At 37.7% G+C, this 24,758-nt stretch overlaps 1 protein-coding gene and 1 long non-coding RNA gene across 4 annotated transcripts in view; one reads left to right on the top strand and one right to left on the bottom strand.

The window, feature by feature from the left end:
- Nucleotides 1-24,758, top strand: part of LOC144650107 (uncharacterized) — a 150,855-nt gene that overhangs the window by 51,523 nt on the left and 74,574 nt on the right. The gene's annotated exons all lie outside the window — the stretch shown is intronic.
- Nucleotides 9,263-23,851, bottom strand: LOC144650020 (protein APCDD1-like). Of its 3 annotated transcripts, none has more exons than XM_078509651.1 (4): nt 23,666-23,851; nt 16,565-16,706; nt 16,254-16,380; nt 9,263-11,835 (listed from the first exon to the last, which is right to left on the bottom strand). In XM_078509651.1, exons 2-4 carry the CDS (start codon nt 16,614-16,616, stop codon nt 10,383-10,385), a joined length of 1,632 nt encoding a protein of 543 aa, XP_078365777.1. In that variant the 5' UTR covers nt 16,617-16,706; nt 23,666-23,851; the 3' UTR covers nt 9,263-10,382. The 3 variants fall into 3 exon arrangements, with proteins under 3 accessions (XP_078365777.1, XP_078365776.1, XP_078365775.1); XM_078509650.1 differs by lacking the exon at nt 23,666-23,851 and adding an exon at nt 19,512-20,188; XM_078509649.1 differs by lacking the exon at nt 23,666-23,851 and having other exon boundaries at nt 16,565-19,486.

The raw sequence follows: 24,758 nt of genomic DNA, 5'->3' as shown, positions 1-24,758 counted from the left end.
TCACTCGAATTGTATTTCCGGTCGAACTAATTTAGCTAAAGCAGTTGCAGGAATTTTACGCCGAAGCTCAATCAGAAAATGTAAGTTTGTAAAGTATTATTATCCATGAATCAACCCATTGCTTAATTATTATTTTCAGAGACACTACAGCTAGCTCTCATAATACCGATAACTCCTTTCGGGCATTTTCTGCTTTTACGTCATCATTACCCAAAGATCCCTTGCGGCAAAACGTCATCATTACACAGAGATTCCTTATTCGAGAAAATCGAGATTTTTTCTGGTATATCGTCAGTTTTCTTTTCCCATGAAATGCTAACTCTAACAATAATAATTGTCAATAATATTTGTTAATTACGTACTGACATTTGAACGATTCAGAAGCTAAAACGCAGAAAAAGTGAGCTGGGCACAAGTAGATCAAATGGCCCTACCTAAAACAAAACATATTTTAAAAATTTGCAATAAGAGGACGTCCTTTTATAGAAGTGTAACACAACGAATCTTAGGATATTTTTTTCAAACCCGTCGACGAACTTGTACAATTAAAAGGAGGGAGAAGTATGTTCCGTCTCCTTTTTGTCAGTTTATTGGAAGTTTTTTAAAACTTTCACCACATTAATTTCATAAAACGTACAAAAATCCCTATCCTTTCATGACTTTTATGATACGCACTCACCAAATGCTAATGAAATGTTGTGATTTCGCTTGACGGCCAAATTTATGCTATCATTCAAATACTATTGTTCAAAGATTCAATTTCTTTCTCTCTTTGCAATCATTAAATTAAAAAAGACTTTTCTCGACTGGCCATAAATATGTGATGATAAGATAAATGATTTACAAAAAGCTTGTCTTGAAAATAAACTTGCGTTGCTGAAGCACGATCTCGACCAACGAGGGCGCGAGAATTCTTTCGGTTATTGTAAAAATTGAGAAAGCTAAAACTGAACTGAAATTTTCTAAAAAGAACCCATCTATCATCGTTCGAAAACAGCATTGTTTCTTGCTGATAAATCTGTCAAACTTGTACGGTTTATTTTCTTTCGTGCGCCATATTGAACATGGCTTGACAAACACGATGAATGGCATGTGTGTGCAGTGAGAGTAATATATCCTTTAAATAATTCCAACAAAATATAATAACTGAAATATTAAGACGGAAAACTATAAACATGCTCCTGAAAACACACGAACCGCTTTTCGTAACCATAGTTATGGTGTCAGGTGACGCCTAACTCAATAAGTCTTCAATATCTGTCGGATAGCCACTTGAATTTTGCCGCCTGTTATAACTTCTCCTTTCTGCAGCAAGTCTGACTTCAAATCGTTTTACAGGCGCAACTTTCCTATGTTTGATCTTTTATCACTCTAGCTAATGCGGAGGGCTTAATTCAGAGCTAAAAGGATTCGTTTTGCGGCACATCAAGTAACGATGGGGAGTTATTATTGATGTAAAACGCCCCGACTTGCCTATCAATGACTTTGAATCCGGATTACCGAATCATTTTAACAGAATTACTGCACGCGCAGTGATCAGGTTAAAGCTATTTTGACCTTTGGTAATAAATAAAAAAGCTGTATTTGTCTGGCTTTGCTTTTTATGATCAAAATCCGTTGCTAGAGCCACTAGCTGTACTCTGTTTCTCTGCAATCTCGAGATTCCTGTCTTTTCGATATATCGCTTCTGAATGAACTTGCAAGGAAAGCTGAAAAAATATTTTGTCCGCACGAAATACAACAGGGCCTGGGTAAGAGGCCAGGGCATATCTCATAGTTGCATTATAAGTGGTGGTCATCCAGGCTTCAGAATCGGCTGTTTTTTCTTCTGTAAAACCTCGAATTTAATGTGCTTCTAACCGCTTGGAGTTTGAGCCTTGGTTTCTACCTAGATTTCCTGTACATTTTCCCCCACAGGGGTCCCACAGCAGTTTTTATCTGGCCTCCATTCTAATCACATTCTAACCTCATCTTTTGCATACAGCAGTCCTTTCCGGAGATAATACTACCCCAAATAAGTACCATGACATAAATAATAAACGTGTTTAAAATTAACAGGACTGTCATAACAAGTCATTCTTGGCTTACATTCCCAAGTAAGCATGTAGGCTTAGTGTCTGTGAAGCTTGGGAAATACAACTACGACTTAGTACCAGTTATGTTGAGGGAAATATGTTGGCAGGGGCGTATCTTATTATTATCTAGCCTATAGACCCGTAGGCCCGGGCCTACTTTTTTTTTCTTCCTACTCGTATTTTTAATATGTACAATAGAAAAAATTCAAGCTGATGCACTTTCAAGATTAAAAAGGATGCAATTTTAAACATATCTTAGCATTATACATCTCGCAACTCCCTTTTCTGATAAGATCAGGACTCATCTAGCAAGTGCAAACTGTAGAGCCTTCTGGGTTAGCCAGGTGACAGAAACGCACAACGACATGTGCTGTTAAAGAAAAGTCCGGTATGGAAGGGCGAAAATTCACGCAATTCCTTGTTGTGAAATGTAATTATTTAACGTTAACAGCTTTCGAAATACACACAGAATCGCCAGAAAGTCGAAATGAGAAATATTTCCTAGGATCTTGATCTCAAAACCTTCCCCGGTGGATCCCCAACTCCTCGAAAAGCGGTTGGCCAGACCTACAAATCTCCAAAATATATTAAGAGCCAGTTAGGCTGAGCTTACAACCCAAGTAATATTGACTAAATTGCGTTTCCCAATTTATTATGGGACAAATATCAGTAGCCCAGAACACAATGACTTGTATATCGGGATACAAATAGTTCAGGAGAATCTTGATTGTCAGTCGGTATACGTGAGGACTGCTGTACACTTTCTTTTTAAAGCTCACCATGTATAGGGGCATGCCATATTTCGTCTTGTTGGTTCCTGCCAGGCCGTCCTAAATAACATATTTGGCTTGAAGCGATTTCTTGTGTAGTGGAGACAGAATACTCACAGTTTTGTTTTGTCTTTATGGGACAATAAAAAACAAAGCAGTGATTTAGCTTTTGGAAAGCTCTGATATAATCTTAACCTTTTAGGCACACAAATTCATCGATTTTCTACGACTATTCTTCTCGTTCCCAGTCCGTCCCGATGGCTCATCAGGCAGCTTCAGGTTTTACACGTATACACTTCTGAAAGATCAATATGAACTTTTTAAAATTTCACTCTAACGAAAAAAACTCGAAAATTATTTTTGATGAAGGCAAGAATTGACACATGACTATTATTTTTAGGGGACTTTTTGATGTTGATAACGCTGAATTCACGAATTTCATTTTAACCGTCAGATCAGAGTCGAATTAGTGAATCATGACTGATCATGCTAATCTTGCTCCTGTCTCAGACAGTGCAACAATAAAAAGGCTCAAGGACTCATTTAGTTTAGTCAAAATGCAAAGCAATAACATGTATCGACTCTTCAAAGGAAGTTTTACTCCGCTTTTGATTGTTTTAATCGGGTTAATATATATAAGAACGCGAAAAATCACGAATTGTGTTTCAACTTGATTGGTTCAGCGCGTTCTCGGTCTTTTCATATAAATATTTAATGAAGAAGTTGTAAATTCTACACATCAAATAGGAAAGAGAGCAATTGAAAATTTTCAAGTGGTGGTCGGAAATTCTGATCAATCAAACTATGCCAAGGCAGACTGGATACGCCTCGGTAAGAATTCAAGTGCTAAAAACGCCTCTTTATCAGACTAAACATAATCTAAATTACGTTCAAAAACCGCAACTGAAGTAGTAACCTTATCTGTACTCAATAAACAATGCGGTGGAGTCTTATTAGTTTGTTCAGGAAATATTACGTGAGTAAGTGCACGCAAATGAGAGGACGTGATACCCCTGGGTACAGAATACAACACCGTATTCGCGTATTTTTCTAGATATTTTACTATAACTGATTTACTTGCTTGACAGAAATACTCGCATTTTTAGTTGTATTCCAACGGTGTTAGGCTTTGAATATTTTGGTGCTCTTCGTGTCGTTAATTTCTCACGCTGAGAATTGTTTTGTTTGTAATTGTTGTGTCGATATTAGAAAGGACCAATCTGATGGACTACATCCTCTCTTGACTACATTCATGAATAAAACTTATACAATTTGCAAACAATTCTTCCCAGATCGCTAAATCACTTGTTAAACTTACTTATGGTCAATCCTTCCTTAAGCCGCCATTCAATATAATCTTCAAGTCTGCTGGGTATCTATTCTACCATTCTACCTTACTCTTCGATGACTTTATAAATTAACGTAAAACTCGTGAGCGGTTTGCTTTCCAAAAGAAACGTTGTGAGGCAACATGCAGCGGCAAAGGTTCCTTGCCAAGTTGCTATCACTAAATTAAAGGAATAATGCAATTAAATGATTTATTATCTAGTTTCAGGTGGGATTTTCGCGCACAACTCCATCAGGGTTAAAAGTTAATCCCTAAAATAATTAACTCAACTGAGCTTTTTGCTCCTTGCTCGTCATGACCAGCCGTGATAGTCCTCAGAGATAGAGACAATTCACAATCACAATCACAATCTTTATTTAACGTGGTATGCACGCTTATTATAAATAAAAACTTTTGCAAAAAAAAACTTTTCTAGCCGTCTGTCGCTGAAAGATCAGGATGTTAACTCCGTTCCACTATATCACTTGGAGACTGATCAACTGAGCTCAAAGCCGAAATAAAAGGCAAATTCATTTTTTTATGATTCCGATACTTGACTCTAAGCCAGCCAAGACTTTTTACTGATAATGGTAAAATATTCCGTCTGAAAAGAATAACTTGTATATGGCAAAATAATTGTCTCAATTTTAAAGTGATTACAGTCAGTATAATATATTATTAATATTCTCACAATGGGAAAACATACGGTTTTTACCCTAATTTCAGCCTTGCGTCTTTCTCAATGTGTTTACAAGTAAAATTTAAAGTTTTCTTTGCTTCAAATGAACGTTCTTAGAAAAAGAAACAAATAATAGAAAGGTCGGCCGAAGGAAGTAGTCTTTCGTGGCATTATATTAAAATAACGACCGTCCACATGGCTCTGGTTGACAGCTTCAGGAGAACGTATACATGCTTGTGATAGATTACATTGTCTACTCGATTGAAAAAGACCAATAGATTGTCTATTCCCACTGACTCCACCTTATCTTCTGTACGGAGATGTTTGTTAGGGAAAGTAACCTTGAATCAATATCATTTTCAAGGTTATTTTTTAAGTTTTGTTGGTCATTAGTGTTAAAAAAGGTAGGACAGCGCACGACTACTCCCTCGCAGCCACTTTTTGGGACGTCACGCAACGCTCCCGTTGCGTGACGTCCCAAAAAGCGGCTGCGAAGGAGACTGGCGCACGACAGGACTTAAGTCATTTGGGAAGTTAGCGTCTTTTCACAAGCACCACAAGAGTTTGTTAAATTTCTTCCTTCCTGTAGTACAGTTTTAATCTTTCACCTTATGCCTTACTAGTAACGTATTACGGGGTAGTTAAGCAAGATTATTTAATCACTAGTGCTTTATAAGTGGCTAGACAACCGGGGGGGGGGGGGGGGTTAGACACATGTAGGTCACGTTATGCGACCTGAATTCTGAAGGAAGTCTGGAAACACCGATCGGGATTTATGTGCATAGCATACTGCACGTTCAGTTTGAAAATGAAACTTAAATTACGAACGGAAATCCACTAAATTGGAGAAACTAAGCTTCTATTGCCCAATGCTACATACGTTAATCCCAATATGTTTATTAATAATATTTTGCGTGCATCTATGTTGGTTCTAGCTACTGTAAAAAGCTCTGTTAACAGAAGGGAAGCCGGTTTACTTCTTTTCAAGGCAAGGTGAACTAGAGATTTTCAGGCAAGGAGAGTTTTATTCAAAGCAGAATCCAGCTAGCATGAAGCTAGCAAACACACTCGGAATTAAATAACCTAGTTGTCTTATTCTCACTTGTACCCAAGATTTAACGCAAGTATATATTGTCTTAAAAGTACTTCATGTTTGACTGGTCATTTGACACTTTTATATTACTTTCGATATTAACTTTTAGCGCGGCTTTCTGTTTACGAAGTTTTGTCCTCGAGATTTGACTTTGACTATTCTCATACTTAAAGAAAAGATTTAAAGACTTAAAAATCTCCGATTTATTTCTTTAAAATTCCATCATAAGAAAGAGTACAAAGTAAACTCTCTTCGAAATATCTGTCATAAGATTCTGTTACAGGTGGAAAAATTCCATTAAGAGTTTTTGAGATTCCTTGCAAACTAACAGAGGTGTTATAATTCGCTTTTGAACTTTGCCATGATATGAGTAAGCTGATTATTTTGTTGAAACTATAAAAGGTTGGCTTCCTTGCATTGTTTGTGAGAAATAAGAGGGGTGAGACCGGAACTAGTGTTAATTGGATCAGTGACAATGTTCTGGGTGCTGTGTAACGCCCAAGTCTTGGTTAAAAGTAAAAAAAAAAAAATTAAAAAATACCAGTAGGTTCTGAAAGTTACGACTTCCCGAAAGTAGTGCACCTTCCAAAGAAGCAATAAAATTTTACGGTTGTTAGTAAATCCCGAAAGAAACAGCCCAGGGTTTCCAAACATTTAAAAATGAAAAAAGAGAGAGAGTAACATTTCATGCCTGGGACAGATGGAGTCTTTTTGGCATCCTAGTAATTTGCTGTTTAGTTGTCTGTTGTGCCGTACCTCTTACCCACCAAGCATCTTCTAAAAGTCAACATTGTTTCCTGTAACAATGTTTGTGGGTTTAACATTAATCCTGTTCAGAGTTCTATTACAGGATTAAACTCAGAAAAGAATCCAAGCAAACTTTAACCGGAAATATAAAGACATATTTCAGAGGCATACTTCAAAACTTTTAGCCATTATAATATTGGGAGACATGAGGCCATTTGTAGCAACTCAAGGGGTTTTAGAAAAATTGGGAGGAAAACTATGATGACATCCGGTGACCTTGGGCGATTTTTAGATTCAACTTTAAAAAAAGGCGATCTTAGGCAATTTAAGGCGATTCCATGTAACTTTTAAGTTGTCTTAAAAGACAAATAAAACACAAGTTATAGAGGGATTAACACTACAATTACAAGCCTCGTTACAGTGTGCATGTGATGGTCTGTTCAAGGCGCTCGGTTCGTTGAGAGCAGCGAAGAGAATGGCAAGTGAAAATAACTGTCCATTGCAAATATCACAATCTTCCCCCTAGGGTCGACCACAGGGATATTTTGGGCAATACAAAGACATTGTATGGCCAAGTCCGCTGACAAGTGCCTGGGGAGGGATTGTTGTAACAGTATCAATGCATGATTTCAAATTCTGCCGTAACACTCAAAACAGTCAAAATAAGAAGCATTTCGATACATCATATATCTGTATCCAAAACAAGCATTATTCATAAAAAAAACTGTGATTTAACAGAAAGTGAATTGAAAATGATTTCAAAGAAAATTACAAAGCTATATTTCTGCAATATAAGCATCTGAATGGCTCTAATATCTGTAATACTAAATTCATTTCAGCTTTCAGTATAGGTAGGTTTCCCTGAGGGGTGGGGACGGGGGGGTGGGGGTAAAATAGTAAATTACGGGGAGGGCGAAGGCCCTTTTGCGGTCTGATGACTTTTGGAGGGTGGGTTAGCTATTTTGTGGTTGCGTCAGTCAGTTTGGTGTAAAAGATTTTGTAAAGGACCCATTTTGGGGTGACGAAACGCGTAACGAGGACACGGAGATCTCATTTTTATGTCAAACAAGTACACGTGTATGTTTTGCAAACATTTGTGCATCAGGCATTTTGTTCGTTACTAAATAACGCTTGCGCTTTTTTGACTGTAAGGTACTTTGCCGAGGAAATTAATTATAAATCACAATTTTATTCTTACAGCCTCAGTTCTCATTATTTTTACACTCAGTTGGTTTAACAATTTGACCTCATTCGCACATCCCCAGAGCTGGCGGCAATTCCCCGTCACTTAAAAAACCAATCAAAAAGCGATTATTCAATCAATAATTCAACAGTTTTGTACTTGGTATATTCAAAATTTCAAAAAGGTATCTTCAATTTGGATATTTTGTTTAGCTTTCACCATCTTAGGAATATCAAGACCTGTGAAATATCATATCACCAGGAGCTCCTGGTATCATCAAGTCACCATGACACAGCGATTTTCGCCAATGCAATAATAAAAAAAATCATCCAATTACGGCCGTCGTGGACTTTTTGTGCGTATATATTCCAACCGCAAGTTCAGTTTGCTAAAAAATTTGGGAAAACTCGTCGATCAGAGCGGTTAGATTTAATTAGATTTAACTTCGAATGGTTTGAAGCCATTCGAAGTTCTGCGAAAATCGGCATCTATTATTGCCTATCGTGCATGATGGGCTTCGTCCCGATCTCCACATTTAGTTTAGCGGGCGTGAGTTAGATGATATCGATGTGTAACGATGTCAAATAACTATCAGCGTGAAGTAAATATGAAGAAAATGAAGTGCAGTTAGTACATTTTAATATTTGATTTATTTCCTTGTTCCAAACCCTCACGCTATTTCAGAGCAGACCAAACATGGATACCCTTTATCAGACGAGACCCTGTCCAAGAACTGCTTTGGTTTGAGTAAACATTTGAGAAGGCCATAAAATATCTAACGTTATAAAATTGCCCTTCCCAAGAGATGAATAATAATGATCACCAAAGTGTTTTTTTTTTTCAAGCCAAATTACAGCTAACTGCTGACCCAAGTGTACAAACCATAACCTATTTCACACCAAAACGGCTCAAAAACCATACCCTTTGATGCTGCACATAATTGTATAGCTTATATAAGGGAGTACCTCCCCCACCCGAGTATTTTTGCTTGGGATTTATTTTCTCTCACGTTCGCAAAAATTTTAACCAGTGATCGCCAAATGGAGATATAAATTTATTCACATTTTTCGTGCAGATTTAATCCAATCAGAATTCATTTTCTCGATTATCGATTGAATAACTACTGCACGAAAGAATGTGAATTGATAGTGGCCACACTTTTGGTATAAGGTCCTTACTATGAGTGAAGTTATATTATATTGTAAGCCCTATTCTTTTGGATGAATTGTCAACACTTGTTTTTACTGTAAACTGCTGTTGCAAATTTGAATTAATTTACAACTTACAAAAAGGGGACGTACAATGACATGAATACATGCAATGTGGAAGAATACAGTCGAGTGTATGGGGTAAGCCTGATAGAGAAAAGACGTGAGTTAGGAACAGTGTTTTACTAACATTCATAGACGTTTATTGAAAATTTTTCTATCTACAAAATTCTTCGTTAATTTATTTAATTTTACAATGATTACAAAACTAACTGTTTAAAACGCTCTCTGGTAAATTTTTTACATTATTTAATATCCCATTGATGACGATCTGTCTCTTCGTCCACGACGAACTACATTTATTTTTTAATATGCAACAAAGCGTTCCAAAAGCATTAAATAAGAAATGTTATGGTGCTAGAAAAAAACGTGGAAAAAACTCAAAACAGATGTTTTAGCTTCTTGCAATACATTTACACCCACTTGGCTAACTATTTTATTAAACAGTGTTTTTACTTGAAAACCTCTATGCTTAAAGCATTAACGCAACTTTTCAGTTAACCATAAATCACTCGAAGTTGGTGTCTTGGCGAAGTTTGAATTAAATCTAAAACAACGTACTGACTTGAAATGTGCCTCCAAGTTGTGTATCAGTAGAAATCATACCAAAAGTATAAAACGTTAAGTTATAAATTAGATGCCGTGACGTTCTCACTCAACATTTTATCTCTGAAAATCTTTTAGAATAACCTTACACGAGAAATTTGAGAAATTCTTGTGAGCGTTTCTTTTCGTTCCATGTATTTAGTCTGTTTTGTGAACATTCACCCCGCATAAGTTATCAGTATTCGAAAAGGTAAATCAGATCGTTATGAGAAATCCACCATCCTACCTAAACGTTCATTGTCAGGTGAAAACATGAAAAAGTCCAGTTACTTGAAACGAACGATGTTCTGGACAAGTTTTGATTTTAACCTGCTACTTATTACGCAGTCTCTGAAGTTTGCCTGACATGATACGTCACCGTGCTCATTTTCAGTTTCACTTTGGTTGTCTCAAGGACATAATGAATGGACTCTGGTAGTGTGTAGTGGAAATCAAACACAACATTGTTTTGTGCCTCTGTGCAAAACAATTGTCAGAGAACTTAAACTAACAAAATTTACCATCTACGTATTCATCAAGAATAGTTATTTTACGTTTTGTCTATGACAAGCGTCTCTCTTTTGCCATATTGTTAACGGCCTTAGCTTTACCAGTTTGTTTTGCTACATAAAACCTACAACGTCTTTACTCAGTTCTACCATGAAATAACGACCACCATGCTTAGTATCAACAAGAGTTCACATGATGACCAGCTGGCCGCAGTATTACGGTAAGCCACTTTTACATCGCCTGTTACCCTCCGGGTGTTGTCATCATTCTCACTTTTCCTGTGCGTGGTCTTATGAAGAGTCTCTCGATCGGTTCGCCTTCTGGTGGTGGTTTCCTTTCGTCTTGATGTTGGGTTCGTCGCAATGGGAATGATTATTCCCTGACGAAATCTGGTCGTTGGACGAGTTGTCGGGCGAGTGGTCGGAGGCACAAATTTAAACTTGAATGACGTACATTCCACGAGTGGCACTTGGAAAGATGTTGGTCTTTTTGTCGGAGAGGTTGGGTCTGATAAATCACTAGCACGTTGCCCCACGTACAGCAGTCTGTTGCCTTGTTGACTTGTGCCCATCTTTAGTAGGTCGTATTCAGTATGAGGAAGGGAGATGCCATACATTCTACAGCCTGCGGTTTCTGTGATATCTTGTTTGACATGTGTTTTCCAAGTGCCGCTTTGACCACACGTCTTAGGTTCTGCAGTGTTCAGGATTCGTGTGGTGATGGAGTCATATGGAGTAATTGCTGCCTGCGTCATGGTAAACACATAGTCATAGGCTCCGGCTACAATTTTGGAAGGAATGCCACCCGTAAATATTCCTTTGCCGTTCAGCGAAAAGTCAATCTTCTTGCATTCGGGATCCAAGTAGAAGAAGTAATGGCATTCCCACTGACCTGTCTTTTTAGTAAATTTAAAGTGGCGAGTAAGGAAGTTTCCTCCCAGGCTTGCTTCACACGTTGTGCTGGCCCACTCGCCGTCCAGTAACACAGCACGGGGCGGTGTTTGAGGAAGCTTTGGAGGCCGTGCACCAGTTCCTGAGTGAATCTTCATGCAGATGGTGCAGTTGTAGTTGGCGTTGTACCGCTGTAGAGGGAGCTGGTAAGACTTGGGCTTGTACTTTCTCGTCACTCTTATAGTAGGGACCTCACCAAAGTAAAGTTTGTCGAACTTAGAACTCTTCTTTCTTCGAGTTTCGAGCTTTAATGCTGAAAATTCTGATTCTAAGAATCCAAACGCATGTCGACAAGCTCGTTTCCTGAACGCTCTGATGGCCACTTCAAACACGTCAGCGGCGCGTGAACTTCTCACAACACGCAGCGTATTTGGACAATGTCTGGTTGATACATTGACTGCTGTTTGCTGTTCATGGCCATTATGTGGATAAAGTTCTATTCTTGTAAAGTTAAAGAATGCCTTGCTGCTTCCTTTGATTGATTCCAAAGGTTCATCTGATACCTTGTAAAACCCTCTCATATAAAGACTTAACTTGGGCTCTGAACACTGCGAGTCATTGTAGCGATGGAAATAGCCTTCCCACGTCGCGTTGCGTAAAATTCTGATGTACCTTGTAAAAAACTGTGGACCGGGCCGCACCTCACAGCTGAAAACAAAAACAGGAGAATAAAGTAAGAAATGAGATGACTTCTGGAATGAAATGGATATAGAAAATCCATCACGACTACCGAAATTCGGTTGTCTACTTGATATGACTTGAATACGTCATTCACACAAAATAAATGTGTTTCGTTAGTGGAAGAAAAAAAACCTTAGTAGCAGGAACTTAAATCACTTGTGCTTTGGGCAACTTGCAAAGCAAAAAACCTACTAAGTACTCGATGTGGGAAACTTGTTTTATTGAACAGGGTGTACATTCTAAGGTCATTGATCTAGAAAAGCCTGGTCAGAAGTTGAAAGAAGTACTGAATCGAACAAGAACTACAACAGTTTTTAAGCCTAAGAACATGAACATCCAGTGTCTCCTTACAACATCACGTACAAATGTAGTGAGAATATATAAAATGATCAATGTCTGCAGAACGATGTATGCCGATCGACCAGTAAGGAGAATTAGCATTTGGATATGGGACTGCTAGGGTTACAAAGACATGAACAACAAACAATAAATCTAAAGCGGCTTGAAAACAAGATTCAAATATTCAGATCACAGATGGATTCCCGAAAGTTAATCTCACGTAGAATGGGGTTTAACTTGAATAGTGTTAGGGGAGCGGAAGATAGCTCAACTGTATTCATCGACTAGTATTGTTGTGATGAATCTTTAATGGTCTCTCAAGTTCAGGTAATTGAAAACGTGTTCTCAAGTTTGATACATACGTAGGAAGGTGACGAGACCTTGGATTTTTTAGGAGTACACAGCAGAACCTTAAAAAAATGTTCTCGAAGCGCCAGTCAAAAGGTACACGTGATTTGAATACGGGAACTTAGAGGGTAGGATGTGACAAGAGTCTCTAGGAATAACCCATTGACTGACTGGGTCCTGACAGTAAGCCAAACTCGCAATCTCATGGACCTCCCTGGGAGCGCGTGCAGGTAAAACTGCCGAAACTATAAATAAACCACTTTAACTGAACGGTTTGTTGAATAGATCGGTCTCTGTTTATGCAAAAACGATTAGACGGCTCGCAATTTTTGATAGGTGACTTGGGGTCTGAAGCCAAGTTCATCGGAATAGGTGAAACTTGTGCAAATACATAATAAACCGCAAATTCTGGAACATAACACAGTTTGATGTAAAGTAAAGTAAAAACAGTACATACTGCAATACTACAGTAGAACCCCAGTAACTCGAACTCGGATAACTCGAAGGACCCAGCTAACTCGAACTAACTTCTATTTCCCTTGGACCCACTTTTCAGTTTTTTTTTTCAGTTCATTTTACTCGAAAACCCGCTAACTCGAACTGTTTTTCGTTTCCCTTCAGAGTTCGAGTTACCGGGGTTAAACTGTATGTCGCTGTATCCCGTGCACTGGTCCTTTTTCTCGTTGGAAACCATTTTGGATAGTTAACCGCAAGACGATTACTCTGCGTATTTTCTTTTATCTCAACTGGCTAATTGCTAAACAACTAAAACATAGGAAAGGTTATTGACAGTTCCGAATTTCGGTGCTCGATTGTTTCTTTTGTTATTCAGGTACTACTTTAGGCATATAGCACTTTTTAAATCTAATTCAGTTCAATATACATTTTAAAGGAGCGAACGTTTGACAGAAGCCACTGAGAAGCTATCAGTTTAACTAGGGGAGCTGGTATTATGTCAATCTCTTTGAAGTTTTTGTTAAGAGTTACGTGATCCAGCTTCGTTTTATCACGATCAACATGAAAATTTTAAAACAAAATAAATATTGGTCTTAAGAATGATTACAAATCCCCATTTGTAAAATATTTAGGTTGATTTAAGCTGGAGCTTTCGTGTAAACTGACCGAGAAGATTAGTAGGGGACTGTAAAAATCAATAACCTAGAGATTCGGTAGAGGTAGCCTGGTAGAAATCTTTGCTAAATCAAACTCTTTCACGTTATGTACTGAATATTAGCCTCTGTGTGTTTTCATTTCGCATCGAATTGTCTTTAATTATAGACTTTAGACTAAATATAAATAACAGGGAAGTTTACGGGGAGGGATTTTCAGAAACAAGTCAAGGCACGCTTGTATGCGATCACGAAATCAGGATGCAATTATTAAAATTTTTCAGGAATCTGTAAAACTCTATGAAATGAGTGCTTGACATTTTTGTGAATCTACTGAATAACACAATCACCAAAATACCCGATTTTCGGTGTAGGAAGATTTCAGTCCAAATACGACTGAGAGCAGGCAAAGTTTAACTGCGTGTGCCACTATATCCCATATACTGGTTGGCATTTACGCGATTAAGTTAAATCTGGAGCTCATCCTAATCACTGATTTAAAATGCACAAAGCATTCTTTCTTAACTGTAGAAAATCTTGCACTGAACAATTAATCTTTCAGGCGGTAGGTCCAAAATGTGTGGAAATTGCATTTTCCTTCCTTCTTCCTAAAACTATTTATAAGTTGTTATTTTAGTCCAACATCATTTTTGTTCCATGCCATACACTGTTTACTACAGTATGCAACGCTTCGGTGACGTTTGAATCATGCCACTAACTACAAAAAGGTAGCTGGATACCAATATCATGTTTTCTGGTTTTGATATCCAAAGGCGCTTAAGAGCTTTATTGCAAAAGACCTTATCTTAAGTAGAGACAATTTGCACATTAAAGTTCTCGGGCTATCTTTCCGTTTGAAAGTATGCTGTATTATCTAGAATCTCCAACTGTTCTTTCTCGGCAAGGCACGCATCTTAACTTTACTTAAACAGTGAGTGAAGTAGTAGCGGCTAAGGTTTTAAAAGCAGTACTTATAGTTATTTAAGCGTAAGACCACAATGCCCTCACGCAACGTTTGCTACTATAAGCAGCTTTTATTGGACTTAAAAACAATTCAAAACATCTCAATATCATTTACATTTTTCAACCGCATTTTAGGGCCAACATGGTCGATAGCAGCGTGTGTGTGAGAGGAGAAAACAACTAAAATGGATACTGTTAGAAAGTGGACGTGATGTACTTGAACACTTTTTTACATGGAAAAACGTCTCAAGTGAATTGCTGGGCTCCCAGCCAACAAAAGTGGGGTAACCGCTCGAAGGATAAAGAAGTTCATTATAATAAATACCGAGTGTCATGTGCTTAAAAGGGTCCTGTTTAATGCAAAGTGGGCTCGCATGATGGCTCAAGGACAGCGTTGAAACCTATTGGCGCTATTTAGTTCAACATCACGAAACAAAATTGTGAGACTACTCACGTTCTAGCTTCAAACTCTGCTGGCATTGCGCATTATGGCACTCGGCAAAGGGATGATTTTGTTTTGCATGCGCTATGCACATGGTATTAGTTGTTCGTGCGTGTAATGATGTTCTTAGATACACAATAAATCGCGAGACGTGTTGTTCCCAATAATTATTACTTGTCTCATTAATATTGCTTCGGCTAAAATCTTACCTTTGCGATAACGCAGTCAAAAAATAGCCAGTCCATTAAGCTAATGTAAAATGACATGTTTTCTGACCTTTGATCTAAAAGTTATTTTGGATTTCTTTTGGAACAAAGCAAACCTTCGCTCGCATTCCGCTCGAAGGGTATTTCATATCACGGGACTCGACAGTTCGTACAATAAATTGATACTAACAGGATGAAACATTGACTTCCCTGAAAGGAAATAACCCATTGTGTTCAATGATTCAAGAAGTACGAAAACCAAATTAACATTACACTGTCATTTGTACTGATCCATACTTTGCAAAATATGAACGTTAAGTGGACCTCGCCCAACTTTCAACAGAAACGAAAGAGTTTCCGTTGTTGGCATTCCAAGGTGCCCATATTACCCATCATGACTAAAAAATGCACAAAGTAATGGCGCTTCAAAGTGTAGTGGCAATTTGGCCACCAATAAACAATGTCGAGAGTAAAGAGCGTTTAACGGACCGTCACTGTTCATATGACGTTCATTTACACACATATTAATCAATTAACTTGATAACTCCCAAAGGAAGCAAACGTTGAAAGACAACCGGCTAATAAGCTGTGAAATGCTACAGCGTTTTTGTCTTTTTTAGGCTCAGTAATGTTGCTGTCAGAACGACAGGAATTTTCTGACGAAATGAATCAATTGTAGAAATCCAAGCAATTATGAACGCCTCCAGTCAGCAAGACGCGCGTCTGAGGAGTTAATTTGCCTTATCTCCACCTCCTTCACGCTCCAAGTCACCAACAGTAATAAACAATAATTAACTCCGAATGTTTGCCACAAGCGAAAGCTCAGGATGACTTAAATACGTTTCGCTGAGTATATTGCCGCCCCTTATCAGAGGATTATGTTGTTGAAACGTTTATTAATCCCTGGGATTACAACACGCACTGCAGTCCTTCCTAGGAATAATCACTTTTAATTAAAGTTATTGTCAAAAGTCATACCTCGATGAAGTCCACTCTCCCACAATATTTGGGGTGTCGGGCACGCGGCTCCGTATTCCAAGGCTGTGATATATGTACTGAACAATTGGAAGACAACTTCCTTCCCTGGCTTCGCACGTTGGTAGCACTATATATAGTACATACAGGAAAACAACAGAGCGAGGGTTTAGATTCTTATCAAAGCAAAACAAGCTGCAGAAAACTCCAGCAGCTTTGTTGGCCAACACTACTTCGATCCATCAAACGTCAACTTGAAAACTGGCCAACTCCAAACTAAAAATGCAATAAAATAACTGGTGATAAATACCTACCTAATAACATCCCAATGAAAATTAGGGCAAGGTGAAGCCTCGTTGAATTCATGGCGTTTACAAGTATGTCTCTGCAAGGCTTGAGTTTCACTCCAAATTCACAACCACTGGACGCTCTTCCTTCTTGGCTGCACTGTTGCTTCTGTTCAAAGGAAGGAAGAAGAACAGGGTTTTTATCCTAAGAGGTCAATTGTAGACTCCTGCTGGTAGCCAAAACTCGCCGGATTCTTAAAATCGCATCGAGATTAGTATGAAGCATGCACTTTGTCAAGAAGTGAAGTTGTGTTATATTGGCTCGCCACTAAGCTAATTATCTCATGAAGTGATCTTTTTGTGTCAATGCGATGCCTGTTCATGTCTCAATGCGTGCCCTCCAGGTCACTTTTTGTGTGTCATCCAGCCCCCACCCCATTGTTCAGAAACGAATAATTATTCTGAAATGCGATCCTTTTCCACTAAACCGCATTGTTGTCTTTCATAATTATGGTTAGCTTCCACAAGTTTACAAAGGAAGAGTTTTTTGTGTTTTAAGCCTTGGCCGGTCATTGCGGTTATCAAAAGCTCTTCAGTTCATTCAGGCAGACTCGGAAACAACCTTAAATGGCATTGAAAAGTTATTCTTGATTTTTGGCTTAAAGATACATAAGATTGTATGTCTTGGGCTGCAAACCATTACAGTGTCTACTAAAACAATCAGACTGTTTGCTTTCGTTTTCTCTGAGCGCTAGTCAACTCGGCTGCGCCTCGATAGAAAACTTGGGCTCATTTGAAGTCTAATTGTTAATTAGCAAGAATATTGTCAAAACGCAGACTTGAAAAAATCCAAAACTGGTGATTGTTATCAAGTTTTTTACATGTTTCTTTCTTAAAAGTGTTACATAAATTAATTAAAGGAGTTTTATTTATTTGTAAAGGTTTAAAGACCCTGTTCAAACCTAAATTTGCTGTTGACAATCATACAAAGTAAAGAAGAATGATTTAAAAGTAATTAGGGCCCAAGTGATGGTGTGGATAACGTGGTTACCTTGGTCACGATACAAAACCACATCCGTTCACTGCAGCAAACAAGTTAAGGAAAACAAGGCATGTGGCGAATTTTTTGATTTCCATTTAATGATTCGCTTGTATTAGAGACAGAGGAATTCACATGTCAGCCTCTCGAGAAACTCAATAAAAGCCTCGAATTGGGTCAATGTTCGGGTTTTTGTCTCCATCACGGGATTTTTCCCCTGGAAGACACTACATCTGTCAAAAATCTCTTCAATTCTCCAGAACACAACATTCCACTCTCTAAAATGGTATGGTTTTCACTAGTTCTTCAGGAATGTTTATCTACTTCATAGATCTTATACCATAGATATTTGATGCTTCCTTTCTTGATGTCCTATTACTTATTTCCCGCAGGGTCTTTTCAGGTTGGATATCTTAGTGTACTTGAAATCCAACCGTCATGGGATTACTGACTTTTGAGTGATCAGAAAAAAGAATTTTTGAGAATTTTTGCTTAATTTTAGTTCAGCTGATGATATTAATCGGCTCAATCAAATTGAGTGAAGTGCGAGAAAGCACGACAGAAATTTCTATTGTCTTGAAAAAATAGTTCCAGTTTCCATCTAAATACCGTGAAAAAAAAAAGTATTATCATGTAACAAATTCCACTTTCTGGTGTCTTTGCTACTTAACATTTTTCCTGCAGTAATCCCACTAGACATATAAGTAATTTTTCAAAAGATTATTATTTCTTGTCATGCTATAATCCAGCAAGCAGTGTAATATTCAAGGCACGCCGCAGCCACCATCAGATCTTGACATACAGTATTAACTTTCCCAACTCAAGATTCCTTGCATGTCTAATACCTCGAGACAATTTGCTTTGCTTGTTAAAAGAGGCCAACCAGACGGTCGTTTTCCAATCGCTTTAGCCAAAGTTTACCTTAGGCGTAACTTAGTTAAATACAGAGTTTATTTGTTGGTGTTTTTAGAGAAAACGTATCCTTGCCTAAAATTACGAGAAAGGCCAAAAGTCAACCTATCAGCACAAAGATAATATTTCAGTTTTAAGACGTGTATGTCAGAGATATCACAAGAGGCAATTTGTTCTTTAAACGACCAGCTTTATAAACGCCGCGTGAAAGATTGGGGTCATAAGATCGAAAACACGAAAAATTAATCAGAACAATATGCAAATTTTTAGCCCGTGAATTGTCAATTGCGATGGCCGCTGACCTTTTCCTCTCGCTCAAGGCTTAGAAAGCGAATTTCACAGTTCAATTTTGTGATCATAAAAGATTGTAGGAAGCTAATATCGAGCAATGTTTCTTGAAGAAATGCCAAATTATGAAGCCAAACCAGCGCCTGAGACCTTCGCGCGTGGCCCGAAACACTCTGTCTTCAAGTTGCAGCTATTTTTAGTTTAATCTAAAAATTATGGAAAATCTGTCATTTCAAGCTCATGTGTTTATGAATTTAAAAGCAAGATGAGCATATCCAGCATGCGAGGTTAACCGTAACGCGATCTGCTGGAAATTATTCAACCCTCAAATGAAACAATGATTCTTATTATTACAAGACGATGATTTCAATAATGATTTCTACAGCAACAATGTTTTTGTTATGAGCTGAGGGTATCATAACTCGTGGAGAATTTGTTCGTTGGTTTGAGCAAACACAAAAAAAGTTAGTAGGAAGGGATTTTGTGAAAGTTGCCATCTTTTTTGGAGGTTATAAGTCACGAGGGTTAGAAAGAATGGAATTCATTCAATAGAAAACGTTTCAGCAAAACGCAAGTAATCTTACCCGAATCATTAGTTTATAAGACGAATAATACTTATTAGCCGCATTGTACACAATAAAATACACTAGCTTTGATACAGTTAGCTTACCAAAGCGACCGAATATCATGAGAAGCTTCGGTAGCATGGCTCAATGAACCGACATTCATACTCACATTTATCTTGGTAGAACGTTTAAGCCTTCTGTAAAAAGACGAAGAAATCTTTAGAACAATTCCAGCTCTTCAGCCTTAACTGAGCACGGTAGCTGTAGTGTTGTGATTGCACGATTGCAGGACGGCAGTTTATACTAACCCTTCCAGACAACCAGCCCATCTAATCTTCCACAACGATGTGGGATTTTATCCTATCACAACTGGAAAACACATTAAGACCTGTACCGAAAGAAACTCATTATGTATTTGATGACGAAGTCGGCTGGCTCTGCCTTAACTATCGGATATATATATATCCTCGCGGCACGCAAACAGATTTAGCTAATATTTCTCAGATGTGTATGAAATGCCTCTCGGAATTGCCAAGTTAAATACAACAATTTCTTGCGTTTGATTCGCTGCCGATTTAATTTCCTTTCTGCTCTTCAGAAAAAAACAGGAAAAAGATTAATTATGAGGAAAAAGGTTTAAATAACATAAATGGCTATCCACTAATCTCTTTTTGTCAACGATGTTAGAAATTCCAAAGAATCATAATGATATTTGAGGGGTGATTTTTGCACACATTTTCCGGCTCTGTCGTTTTGAAGGTTGATTTTCAAGTGGAAAGATAGATGGATAGTCCGTCGACTAATGGGAACAAGCAAAAAGTAAAAGGCACTTTGTGTTTTTTTAATCACCGGATTTTTACAATGAAAAAAAAAACACCTACCTTTCAGAAATTAAATCTTGACAATTTTGCCACCTGACTTTTTCTCGGTCGGCTTTTATCGTTCGATAGGCAAACGTGTTCAGCTAAAAGTAGCAAGAGGCCTAATAAGAAAAGAGAAGCACGAACCGATTTCAAGCCATAAAGCTGACCAAATGTAATCTCGTATCCATCTTTCACTTTTCAATGAAGGGAAACCAAATGAAGAGGGATTAGTTTACAGTTACTTACGACGAACGAAATGCTCAAGTACCATTTCCTGCCACTCATATCACGCCTGAAAAAAGCTTTCAAAGCTATAGCTATATGGAAACATTTGTCAAAATTGATAAAAGCACGGGGGAATGAAAAACACTGAACGTCAATTCGCCGGGAACATGAAAATAGGTCCCCCGCTGGTATCAAGATCAAGAATGAAAACGTTTTGTGAACTGTTCCGCTACCGAAGTTTAGTGCGAACGTCATCGAATCAAATAAACGTAGCCGTATGCCGAGTTTCATTCATTTTAATTTTGTTTCCTCGAGGCGGAATGACTCGGAGTCAAACTGTCTGCTCTATTCTTTTAAAACCACATTAATTATGACATGTTTACATTTAAGTTCTTAAGTCGCTGACACAATGAATTATTTTATCCATGTCTAAATCAGTTATGAAGAAACAGCAATATAAAGAAATTTAATTTTCCATTAAAGACGAGATATGACACGGTAAATTTCACCCAAAGAGGAATGAATATCCGGTGCAAGCCTTGAACTATATTGGTCATGCGAAATCTACTTAAATCTCGTTAAATGTTGTAAACACGCCGTTTTAATATCCTAACTTATCGCTTTTCGGCACCGGATAGTCGCCTCGCACCTTATAAGAAACTTACAGACTTAAGCAGTGATTAATGTGTAATTTCTCTTTACTTTTTAAAACAAATTCAAGCGTCTTGACTTGAACCAAATTCTCCCAGGCCGAATTATTGAAAACCGCAAGAAGAATTTAAATGTTAATATTGTTTGTCCAACCATGGCAAAAGAAAACCCTAGTGGTGGCTTATTGAGTGAGAGTTGTACAGTCGGTCAGCGCTTATCAACCATTAGCCTAATCAACCATCGACTCAGACGCAAGTCATTTTTATAACAAATATAAATGGTGCTCCGTAAAACTGAACACAAGATAAAATCTTCTTTAATTCCTTCCGAAAGCAAATGAACTTTTTCCCGAAATTTTCCTTTTCGTATATATAACGATTAATTTTATTGAGTCAATAATTATGTTTAGTTCAACAGGCCTAGAGCAGTTATAATGTTATTTTACTGTACAGTGAGTAAAATGATGAATGTTGATAAAATTGCCTCTTGCAGCTCCCGTTCCATAGTTTGCTGAGCCCTGGAAAAGGAAAACGTCCTATATTGTTGTAGCTAAATTATCAATCAACGTGTTTTTCCGCAGTATGAATCAAAAGATAACCAAAAAACAGCCCGGCTCATGATTAAATGGCGCGTCAAGTTATACTGGAGGGCCCCTCGTGAATGTGAAATCACTGCTGATCATCTCCATGTCACGGGGGTTATCAGAAACTGGTTTCCACCAGTTGCTTAAGTATCGCTTGTTATCACTTTAAATTTCGATGGTCAAATCGTCCATTGATATTACAATCGGTAGGAGATAGGCAAACTGAAGATTATTATTTTTGCATCGAAAAGATGACCAATGCGGCATTCATATGCCCGCCTCGGTCCTCCCCCGCCCTTCATTTGGAGAGGCACCGGAACTATTTAGATCAAAGCAAACACTACTAATTGCAGTTAGATTTCAGGTCTAAAAACCAATTGTGCTACAGCTTGGGCAACTAAATGCCCTGCTGTTATTGATTGGTAATTGTTTAAAATATATGTGCTTGGTCATTCCCTAATAGGGTCAGTATCCAAAACTTGCTTGGATCGTGAACATTCGCTCAAGAATTAAGAATTCCAGCAACTTTCAACACTAACCGTGAGAACTCTTTAAAGAAAGATGTATTGTTTTGAATTGATTGAGAGGCTTAACACACACTCGACACACACGGCGAAACACAATCAACCACCACCTTGGTGCGGTGGAAAGAAAAACAAACACTGATCGACTGATCGTTAAAGTAATAAGTAGCCGGCACATGAAGCACCGACAACCTTACTTTCAGCCCACGCCTTTGGTATGGGTAAACATACTGATGAATCGGCACCATTCACTTCGCTGATGACATTGATTTTATTAGCTTTTCCTGTGGTGCCCCAATACATTCTGTCAAATACTGGAAATTAAATTCAAATTATAGTAATCGTTAGATTTTAATTCACTCTATGTCTAGTTCTACTAGTTGAAATGTTGCTTGGCCATTAAATCTTTCCTAGTCCATTTCCCTATGCTAGCTTGCATTCCAAATTGTTTTATTCGCATGGAAGTGTACATATCTATTTTATCTGCGTAGTTTTAATCTGATATTGATCACTTCACTTTTTACCTTCTTTTCCAGTCTACAAACAAATAACTTACAGTTTACATGGTGAAATAAAATCAAGCTGCCAGTAACAGTCAGGAAGCTTGTTTTTACAAAATCAAACTTTAAATACACAAAAATTTTTGTTGTCAGACGAGTGTTTTGCTAGCTCGATTCATCAGAGTTGATTTCATACTTCCATTTTCTTTAGGCTTTATTTTATAAACATAACAGAAATGAGCGAAACACGTGGAAATTGTATTCCACTGAGTTTACCAACATATTTAGACTTAGGAAAAAAATTAATAAATTACTAGCTGCAAAATCAAAGATATGATAACCAGATGTTAAATAATAAATTTTTCTGGTACAGAAAGGTTTGTAGTCAAGGCGTACAAATTTCGTCCATTAAAAGTTTCTTTTATTTAAGACCAATTTAGTACACCAGAGTGATGTCACATACGGTTGAAACATTGCGTGCCAGATCTTTATATACTGTTTTGTTGTCCTAATTATTTTAATTTCTGCTTAATGTGATCACAGCAAGTGAAAACACGGGTCACTTTCATTACAACAACTATTAGTTGACATATCATGAAAACGAGGTAGGTAGGTAGCTGTCGACATAACTGAACAATCGGCTTAAATCGGAGTGGAATTATGATAAAAACACCTGGTCATTAATCCTCTAATCGCTTTAAATTGTTTCTCAAGTTAAACGTTTAAGATTTGTAAAGAGAGCAAAGACACGAAGTAGGCTTTGCGAAATATCTGAACACGCACGCAATTATGCACGCATGTTTTAATTTTGCATGAGAATTAATGAACTAATATGATGAACTTATGCCCTCGCAGTTAATGTTTCAAGTTTCTAGAAATTTCTATCCTACCCGCAATTGGGCGAAAAGTGAAATTCGGCATTCCTGATCGATCAGCCAAATCTAAAGCAACGCAAATCAATAAATTCCGCGGCTCACCTTCAAGGAAGACAGCTGAAAATAAAATTAGCCCGTGTAAATCTACTTCCTGGCACAGAGCTTGGGAGTCGATTTCGTCGTTGTGGAAAAGCAGTTCCGATTAACGTGAAAGTCTGTTGCGACTTCCTTCCCTGCTTTCATCACACATGGAAAACAAATTAAGGACGCTGGACATCCACCCTTCGGTGTAGGGTATGACTACGAATGAAAAGATAAGAGTAGCAGTTGTACTTATAAAGGCGAATGGCCGGATCATCTTAAAACCTTAACTCTGTCTGATCTCTAAAAGTCCCCACACTTATGATAACTATTTCAGTAATTCATCCTGTGTCTTTCTGAACCTCCGCTGGTATGTTTATAAGGGTGTTTCAGTTATGAAGTTCTTTATAGATCAACATCTTTCAACTGCCACTAGTTGAAAAATAAATATGTTCTTCACTTTTAAAATTGCTCTCGTCACTTGCTTCTTCAAACAACATGCAATGGGCAGATGCTTGACATCTGTTAGTGTTTTTTACCCACTCTTCATTTTTTTCACAGCGTTGAATAGTTTATAATGAGGTTAATGTGTTCGTGATTTGGTGATTTGTCTGCTACTTGACTAAGCCAGCTTTTTTTGATAGTTTGGCATTTAATGCGACTTGGGATATGACCAGGGAACCTTCAGAACACTGCTAATGTCCATATCGAACTTCAATTATAGTTCAAGTTCATACCTGTTGACCACAACAAGCACAAATCGTTAAACCTTACGGTTCCTTAAAAGGACTTCCACAAAGGCAAGTTCTGCTAAATTTGTTTCTAATTGCAGAAGTTTAAACATCATTGAAAATTAATTTTTGTTTGCGAAACAATATTGCCTGACACATTGTAACACTCACGTATTAAAAATTCGGCATTTTACTTATCGCTGGATTAGCTGCTGAACTAATTTTCTTATGTATATTATATATACACTCAATCTGGCATCCTTTGTTAAATTTAAGGTGGTCAGGAAATATAAATAGTCTGTTCGAGCAATAAGATTACTATCACGTACGTGCGAGGTTTGCCAATCAAATGCCAAACATTTACTCAGTTAACGGCTATGGAC

The sequence above is a fragment of the Oculina patagonica genome, chromosome 4, assembly GCF_052425735.1.
Source record: "Oculina patagonica isolate OP01 chromosome 4, crgOcupat, whole genome shotgun sequence".
NCBI lineage: Eukaryota > Metazoa > Cnidaria > Anthozoa > Scleractinia > Oculinidae > Oculina > Oculina patagonica.
This window is presented reverse-complemented; position numbering and strand designations above follow the sequence as displayed.

Excerpts from the sequence above, each read along its gene's own strand:
- LOC144650020 (XM_078509651.1), bottom strand. The coding sequence starts at position 16,616 with ATGAATTCAACGAGGCTTCACCTTGCCCTAATTTTCATTGGGATGTTA. Across the intron at positions 16,381-16,564 it reads TTTCATTGGGATGTTATTAG|TGCTACCAACGTGCGAAGCC; the intron begins GTAGGTATTTAT and ends TACTATATATAG. Across the intron at positions 11,836-16,253 it reads GGAGAGTGGACTTCATCGAG|CTGTGAGGTGCGGCCCGGTC; the intron begins GTATGACTTTTG and ends TTTTGTTTTCAG.